At 36.4% G+C, this 9,106-nt stretch overlaps 1 protein-coding gene across 1 annotated transcript in view; it reads left to right on the forward strand.

Annotated features, from left to right (window-relative positions):
• The window catches only part of LOC111340769 (protein disulfide-isomerase A3), a 14,555-nt gene extending 6,895 nt beyond the window's left edge, over positions 1-7,660 (forward strand). The window contains exons 5-12 of the mRNA XM_022947665.2: positions 990-1,052; positions 2,024-2,147; positions 2,299-2,513; positions 3,379-3,574; positions 4,273-4,375; positions 6,414-6,542; positions 6,633-6,712; positions 7,250-7,660. Of these exons, the coding sequence (XP_022803400.1) occupies positions 990-1,052; positions 2,024-2,147; positions 2,299-2,513; positions 3,379-3,574; positions 4,273-4,375; positions 6,414-6,542; positions 6,633-6,712; positions 7,250-7,433 (1,094 nt within the window). The 3' untranslated portion in view covers positions 7,434-7,660. The remainder of the gene's footprint in view (positions 1-989; positions 1,053-2,023; positions 2,148-2,298; positions 2,514-3,378; positions 3,575-4,272; positions 4,376-6,413; positions 6,543-6,632; positions 6,713-7,249) is intronic.
• Positions 7,661-9,106: the final 1,446 nt, after the last annotated feature.

A 9,106-nucleotide genomic window follows, 5' to 3' on the forward strand; every position in this document is an offset into this window, starting at 1 on the left:
ACAAGAGGTTTGAAAAATTCTTTCCATACAAAAGTAAAACCTAAACTGAAGTCAAAATTAGTTAACCCTTAATCTCAGACCAGTGATCAAGATAGAATTTCTCATTACAATATCAGTACAGTTTCAAGCAGGTAAGTGATGAGATATGTAGAAAAATATAAATCAGGGGATTATTGGTTGACCCAATACCAAATTCTCCAAACTCACATCATAAGAATTGTATAGAAGATAGTAAGAAGATCGTAGTAGTAGCAAGTAGGATAAATATTGTAAGAAATATACAAATTTTTCTAGAGACATGTTTCGGCATGCTTATGCCATCTTCAATCAATAAGTAACTGAACGTTGATTGAAGATGGCATAAGCATGCTGAAACATGTCTCTAAAAAAAGTTGTATATTTCTTACAATAGTAAGAAGAATTATGAATGAGATTTGGGGAGTGAAAGGGTTAAGTGTAAAGATTGTTTCATGTGCTTATTATTGAAATGTGTTTATTCTTTTGAGTGTTAGAACAATAATTTAATTTCTTTTTTTTACAAACTGGTTTTCAGGGTTACTGCACTCTTTGAAAGTCCTTGAATTTAAGTCTTTGTTTTCAAGGACTAGAAAACCCTTGAGTTTAGTCTCATGTTCTTGAAAATTTCCGAAAAGTCCTTGAAAATAAGTGCAGATGAATTGAAGTTTTCTTTTTTTGTTGGTGTTGAAAGTGTAAATTTCTAGCACAGATCACAAAAAGTAGTTTTTCTTTCAAATCCTGTGTCTAATTATGATGTTTGACATGTAACAATGAGCCATGTTCTTTTATTTCTGTGAGTTCCTATTTAATGCAAAAAGTGCATGAATTTGAGAGCCAAGGTCCTTGAAAATAACCTAAAAAGTCATTGAAAGTCTTTGAATTGGGTTCCTGAAAAGGTGCAAGAACCCTGGGGTTTAGTTTGTAGTCTTGTTTCTTTGGGTGTGAGTACTATTAGCTTACATTTTTTGCAGAAATCAATGATCTGGAAAAGATGAAGAAGAAACTTGATGCAATGGAATCTGCTCTTGTTGTTGGTAAGTTGCTGAATAATAGTTTGCTCTCTTTCTTTTCCTGTTTGTTTGGTTTGCCTAGTTTTGCTTTCCACCATAGACCACTTTCATAAATGGCTGCTGGATTAATATTCTTATCAATAAAGATTTGGAAATGCAAAGACTGGCAAAAACCAACGATAAAAATGGATGTTTCGGTGTCATCATGACGCCATTGTCAAGGAGAAATAAAAAATTACAAAGTTTGTGGCAAGGTGTAACACTAAATTAGCATAAGTAAGTATATTAATATTAATATTCTTTTGTTTAAATTTAAATTAGCCCTTATGGCCTCATTCTCCAGTACAAAATTCAAAAAAATACATTATCTCAAGTGAGGCCAGAAGGGCTAATTTAAATTTAGACAAAAGAATGTTCATCCAGCAGCCATTTATGAAAGTGGTCTATTGCCAAGCTACCACAAATGGAAAATTATTTTTGCATTTTATGATATGCTAAAAATGAAAGTTTGCAGAACTGTCACATTGTACATTTTAAAGGTACGGGTACCTTATTTTAATACGCAATCACTAAAGGTTATGGGTCCTAAATGGTTAACTTTGTAGTGTGTTTTCTTCTGTTTAGATATGTAAGTCTGTCTGCACTGCAGCATTTTACAACTTAATAAACAATCTTTAAATATGTAGAGAAAATGAAGTTTGCTAGTTCATGAGATTTTCCAGAAATGTGGAACCATCCTTTGCCACTGACATTGGTTTTGGAATGTTTAAAAGTTGATGCAACATTTTGAAAACCTTTGTTTACATGGAAAAACTCACAGGCAGAGTGGGTTAAACTTGATGCTCTTAAAATTAATAGGCTTTCCTGAAAAATTCTTTAAAATTTTTGGAATTTTTAACTTGTTAAATGAAAAACGTTGGGAAACTGTACATGTTTGTTAACAATGGTAGCACCAAACATCGTCATGTGACTTACTTTTGTAACCAATTTTGTAGGTTTCTTTGAGAAGGATGAGGACCTTAAAACTGAATTCATGAAGATAGCTGATGAAATGAGGGACGATTACTACTTTGCACACACAACAAGTGAAGAAATTTTGGCAGATTTGGGCCATAAAGAGTATGTGAAGCATTTTGATTTTGATTACTCTAGACTGGTCATAGGGTCATTAAAGCCACATCTGGCATTTTTTCCTGTAAACAGTCATCTATAACTGTGGAGGGACTGTTCCATGTTTTTTATTTACTAAATACGTGCTTTTTCCTTTCAGTCAAGTGGTTATTTTCCGTCCCGCACACCTTCATTCAAAGTTTGAACCAAACAAAGAAGTCTTTACAGGAATGGTCGATGCTTTTTATATCAAGAAGTTTCTCAAAGCTTCAGTCCATGGACTCGTCGGTCACTTGACTCCAGATAATGAAGATCAATTCAAGAAACCCCTGTGTACCGTTTATTACGATGTTGATTTTCAACTTAATGCAAAAGGTACTAACAGTTCATTCTATCTTGTCTAAAATGCAACCATCTGTGCTGAGCCAGGTGAAAAATGTAAAAAAATGAGACGATAAGATGTGTTCTGAGCAAAGAGGGATCCCGATCCTGTTTCATGCACAAAGTTAGGAAATGTTCAAACATCACTTTTACTTCAAAATCTTTTTTTTTTATGTACATCACAAATTAAAAGGGGAAAACTGCAAATCTCAGTGGGCCTGCCTTTTTGTAAAATTAGTGTATCACGGATCAATGTTGTGCATACTAGCACGTCAAGTATAAATCTTTTGCCACCGTTCTTATGCTTTGCTCAAAGGTTCAGTAGCTGCCAATTGAAAGTGTTTTTTAGTCTTATTTCTTACATTTCCCTACCTTGATTGTAAACCCTTGTCTCTAAAATTTGGCCAAAGAGCGTAGTATTATCTTCTCCATGGTGCAGATGTTGAAGTGACTTTTGATTGCCTGATACAGGTTCTCAGTTAGAGAAGATAGGCAAAAAAAAGTGGCTGAGCAAATGTTGGATAAATTAACAATGTGTAGCTTCAGTAGAATAACCAATTTCTTGCTCCAGAATGTGGGAAATGCAGATGATTTTTTAATTTTCATGTGGGAGCATGTCTCTGCCTCTTATCTCGCTTTTTCTACTCACTCTGTTTCATATTGAAAAAAAAACTTGTTTATTTGCCAATGCATAATGAATGGGAACAAGTGGTTGACATTTACAAGTAACTGCAAACATCAGATAGTCTTTAAAAGGTATATAAAGTTTTAGATCTGTAGGCTTGAAGAAATGCATTCTGTGTTAGAGTTCCCAGTTACACTTTTATATTCAACTTGTCGGCAATCTTACCATCTGCAGGTACACGATATTGGCGTAATCGAATTCTGAAAGTTGCTGCCCAGTTCAAGAACAAAGTGATGACCTATGCTTTTGCATCCAAGAGTGAATTCTCTGGAAAACTTGACAAATTTGGTTTATCCTCTGAGGGTAATGATGTTTTGGTAGCTATAGTGAGTGATGATGGAATGAAATATCCCATGAAAGAAAAATTCAGGTAGATATATACATTTGTGGGCTGTGGTGTGTTGTGCTCTACAGTGCTTTTTTTTTTCTTGTGCTGTGCTTTGTGTACAAACTCTGTTCTAACCAAGTCCTCCTTTTGACACAAGTTTGGTATTGACAAGAGTTGTTCATTAACCCTCTGCATTTTGCAACATATTACTTTTACTGCTGTACTCTACAACTTACTATACAACATGTGAAAGTGTAGTGTTATCGTTCAGGTGAGCGTACTCCTGAGAAGGACTGTTGTTGGTTGTAGTGACTGACGTTTCAACAACCTGTGCCAATAACATCAGGGCAAAACTGACCAATCATTTTACATGAACTGAAATAAGAACATTCTACTGACAACAACTATTACTACTTGACTCTGATGATGACTTCTGCACAGGTTGTCGAAACATCAGTCACTACAACCGACAACAGTCCTTCTCAGGACAACACTCGCCCGGACGATCACACTACACTTTCACATGTTACCCCTGGGTTCAAGCCATTTACTGCACAACTATACAACAGTAAGCACATGTAGTCAAGGATTTCCTTTTATTTAAGTTGACCTTCCTAATCCACTCCTCCTGGATATGGAGAATTTGGATGCTGATATTAGGTGGTAAAGGGTTTATGGTTGTTTGACTTCTTCTGCTGTTCTTCACAGCCTGACATCATGAATCGCTGTTTACTTTTCAGTGTGGACACCTTCAAAGATTTCCTCACCAACTACTTTGCGGGAAACATTGAACCTTACATCAAATCTGAGCCAGTACCAGAGACCAATGATGGCCCTGTGAAGGTAGGGTGTGGGTTATGTTAATGTAAATACCCTCATTAGACAATTGACTACTATTTATAGAGGTGAAGGTGGCAAGTGATGTAAATATCTGCTGCTAGCCCCTGACACAGAGGTGAAGAGTTGTTTTCATACATATCAAAAAACAGTGAGATAACATAGCAGAGAACGATGATTTTAACTCATTTATTCTTACAACGATTGCAATATTTTTGGGCTCAAACCCTGTGTGAGTTGTTCAGAGCTGAATAACAGAGGAGTTCGAGTGGCCAATCAGAGGGCACTTTCAATGCTATTCACTGTTTTAGTATTTACTGACTACCCCTGCTAGGACTGTTGCTTATATTTTTCTAAGTACAAGAACACTGAGTTGTCTATTAATATAATGTATTAAAAGTAGTGACTAAATTTTTGGTCATTCAATGGTTGACCAAGACAGAATTTCTTCTTACAATATCAATACAATCGCAAGCAAACAAGTGATGGGAATAAAGAAAAATGATAATTATAATAGTAATAATAATAATAATAATAATAATAACAATAACAATAATAATAATAATAATAATAATAATAATAATTGTTTTGTTTTTGTTTTTGGTTTTTGTTTTTTTGTTTTTTGTTCAGTATATAGATTTTGATTTCACTATAGTTAATGGGCTATGCTCAAGCGCCCCGTCATACTATTCTTATTGTATATAGCATACAAAAGTTTTAAACTGCTGCATAATAATTATTTTATTAATTTCTATTGCGCATTACAATATGATCTTAATACAAATATATAAAAATACAAATGTAAATGTAAATTTAAATATAAATACAAGTAGGAAATATAAAATATATATATGATAAAAAAATAAAATAAAATAAAAATAAAACAAGCATCACATCTAACACTATAAAAAAGCTAGTCTAAAAAGATACTAACAAATACTAAATTCTCCAAGCTAACGTCATAAGAACCGTATGGCAGACAGTAAGGAGAATTATGAATGTGATCTTGGGAGTGAAAGGGTCAGAATTTCATGGAATAAAACATTTACAGACGACTCTGTATTAAATGGGACCGTATTAAGCGGTCACCGTGCATGAAGCGGTCGGTTGTCAAAGTCCTGAAATTATAACCCCCTTGATTTTTTCTAAGCAACATATGGCAATCTGCGGTCTTTGCTTGCACTTAGTGGCACGGAAAGTCGTAAAAATCTTAAACAAAAGCTCATCTTTCAAACCGGCAGTCTAAATCCCACAGGGATCAACGAACGCTTTTCATTCCACTAATTTATTCATGTTTTTCTCGTTGCCATGCTCCCACCAATAACGTAGCTCCATTTTCTGCCTTTAAAAGCACACACAACCCACAATTCCTCTATTCGCTCCGACGAAGGGCTAACGCTCGAAACGTCAGCTTTTGTAATCATTACGGTGGCCAATTTACCATTTCAACTTTGTTGATATATCCAAATTATTTTGTAATTTTCACCGACCTCCATAAAGCGGTGGTGGTGATCCTTTACTGGGTCCAAACCTCTTTTTCTTGCCCTCCACCTGCACTGAACGGTCACTTAACCCTTTTCATCCCATCATCAGTATGCATATTCTCCATACTGTTCTCTATACCTTTCCTTGGGTGCGGATAAGGAGAATGTGTTAAACAATCAAGAGCTTGTTTAGTCGATGATCATTTCCTTTACTCCCAGGACCTTTACTCTTGTGATCCTAAGAATAATCTTTTAAGTGAAATTTGATCTCTGTTTATATCCCGAAATCAATGTCTGCAGTAATTTTTAGCAAGTTTTTGTATTAAAAGTGGTCAATTCTGGTTTAAAACTGCGTTTCGTATGGTTTTTTATTATTATTTTTTATTTATTTTTATTTTTACAATACCCCTATTCTGAGGAAATTGTACGAGTCGTCAACCTGTGTTTAGCGGTCACCCCTCCATTCCCCATGGGTGAACGTTTAATTAAGGTTCGACTGTATGTTTGTTGATGTTGTCTTTTATTTTATATGCTTATTTATTAATTGATTTTTCTTGTAGGTTGTCGTTGGCAAGACTTTCAACGAGATTGTTAACGATGAAACAAAGGATGTTTTGATCGAGTTCTACGCTCCATGGTGCGGCCATTGTAAGAGTTTGGAACCAGTCTACAAAGAATTAGGAGAGAAGGTCAGTCACATCACTACATGGAATTTTGAAAGTCAAATTTTCTTTAGTAAAAAGAATGTTTTAAAGAAAGAAATTTACGTTTCTTTTTAGCTGGCTGACGTAAAAGACATAGTTATAGCTAAGATGGATGCCACAGCAAATGATGCACCGTCACCTTACGAAGTTCGCGGGTGAGTTGAATGCCGAGACAACCGGCTAGTGCCTGTTTGCTGATTTTACTGAAAGAGTCTACTTCCTTGTTTCTGTTTTTCCTTTGGTCTCTAAAATGCATTTAGAGACGTTGGTTCGTCCGTACGATTTTTTTGTGACTCGTTCGTTCGTATGCCTGTTTGCTTGTTTGTTCATTTGCTCGTTTGCTCGCTTCTCTTTCGCTCGTTTTCTCATTCGCTAGTTTGCTCGCTTCTCGTTCGCTCATTTGCTCACTTGTTCGCTTATTCGCTCATTCGCTTGCTTTCCCTCCGCTTATTCGCTCGTTTGCTCGTTCGGTTTTTCGTTCGTGCGCTCATTCGTTTTCTCGTTATGTGGTTGTTTTGTTTCTCCCGGCAGCGTGTTACATTATGTGTTAAAGAGTTGCTGTTATGGCGGTTAGCCTTTTTATGCTAAAATGTACGAAGAAACTTTGTATAACGTAACAGACTTACCTCACTGTGCACAAGTTAGAAACAGTTTAGCAACGTTTAATGTTTCGTGTCATCTTTTCTTTGCAGTTTTCCAACAATTTATTTTTCACCAATGAACAGCAAGAAGACGCCTAGAAAATACGACAGCGCGCGAGATTTAGATTCTTTCATTGAATATCTAAAACGTGAAGCTACGAATCCATTTGAAGTTCCCGAGAAGAAAGAGAAAAAGAAGAAGAAGAAAGACAAGAAACAGAAAGATGAACTTTAAACTGTGGTCCCTTCAAACATTTTGTAAAACTAGATTTAACAAATTTAGGCTTTATCTAACATTGAAACTTTTTTATTCGTAGGCGTGGGGCCTGGAACCTAATTCTCCCAGTCCCACTCCTCCCTCCCTCCCTGTCTTTGTAATTTGCGGTCTGTGGTGTAACTTTTAAATCTCATTCAATGATGTTACTGAGGCGTGAACTATTAAAATATCCTGGTTCTGTTTTAGATTTATGTGGAATTAGGGTATATTTTGGCTGTGACATTGTATATGATTTGTTTGGAGATGTGCCTTTTTTTGGTGAATTTTTGTATGTAGGTGGACTTTCAGGGGCGTTTACGATTTCATGAATCCGAAGGTTCGTCGGAAAAGTCCGGGAATGGTCGCGAAACTGCAAGCGTTAGTGGTCTGCTGTTTACTTGAAATAAAACCAGGTGTCGGAAGCGTGGGAATATGCCCAACTGAATCTGATTGCCACTATAAAACGATTCTTCAAGGAGATTGTTTCAAGGCAGACATGAAATGAAAACTCTCCGCAAACGGCTATTTAACCCTTAAGTCTGAGGAGAGCTGTTGCTTTAACTTGTTTAAAACCGGGAATAAAAATATTGAAACATACGAAAAGTTCCCACGGTGCTACTGGAAAGTGGGAACTGAGTCCTCACTGTTTTGAATTCTTTTCCCAACCGAAAAACTTTTACAAATGCTTTTACGCCCTGTATTTAACCCCTCCACATCATCAACTAAAGTTACACCGGTTGAAAGAAAAGTGCTAATGGCTATTACGTTTCAAGGTCGTGTTCTTGCGGTAAGACAGAATTGCTACAACGGAACTTAGTTTGACCGCGTTCATGTAGTTCGCTTTGTTATAAAAACCGAAGTTCATCAGTCTCGGCGAAATCGCAGTTAAACTGAATTACCATCGTATTTATGGCGTGCCTAGTACTGCTTATGAAGCTAACAGACCTAGAACTGTGCCACGACTGAGGCTAAAAGGCTCAAGAAGCAGGCGGGACTCGTTCCACAATCTCATCATGATAAATATTTACACGCGTAAGCAGTCCCTGGTCACCATTTCTGGGCTTTTTTGAAGGCTGCAAAACTCCAGAACAAAAATTTATCTTTAAAATCGGCACTCGTAATCCCTTCAGAATCAAGGAACGCTTTTCATTTAACTAAATTCTTCTTGTCATCCTCTTAACCATGTTCCCACCAAAAGTATCGGAAACACACAACCCATAATTTCCCCATTCTCTCTGACAAAGGGCTAACGCCCGAAACGTCAACTCAGAAACTTTTTACGATTGCTATTTCACATTATCAACTCGGTTGATAATACTAAATTACCTCGTCCCCTCGGTTATACTTTGTAACATTGGATAGCCTTGCGCGTGAGTTGGCTTACGTTGTATCGTGGTCTAACCACAGAGCTTCGCCGCGAAATAACGTGTCTACCATCTTTCAACGGCATCCAGCCTTAACTTAATACAGGTGAAGATATGATCCTCGCAGATTTGCTGCAATCATGATGGAAATTACAGAAAACATGCCCAAAATTTTCAGTCTTCTACGGCCGATTGGAACCCCTGCAGATATTAGTTAGACGCTATTATGTAACTTAGTTCAAATGACGAATGATTTCTTTGTTTATTTTCGTTGTGGTTGTTGTTGTC

Source organism: Stylophora pistillata, chromosome 4, assembly GCF_964205215.1.
Source record: "Stylophora pistillata chromosome 4, jaStyPist1.2, whole genome shotgun sequence".
Classification (NCBI taxonomy): domain Eukaryota; kingdom Metazoa; phylum Cnidaria; class Anthozoa; order Scleractinia; family Pocilloporidae; genus Stylophora; species Stylophora pistillata.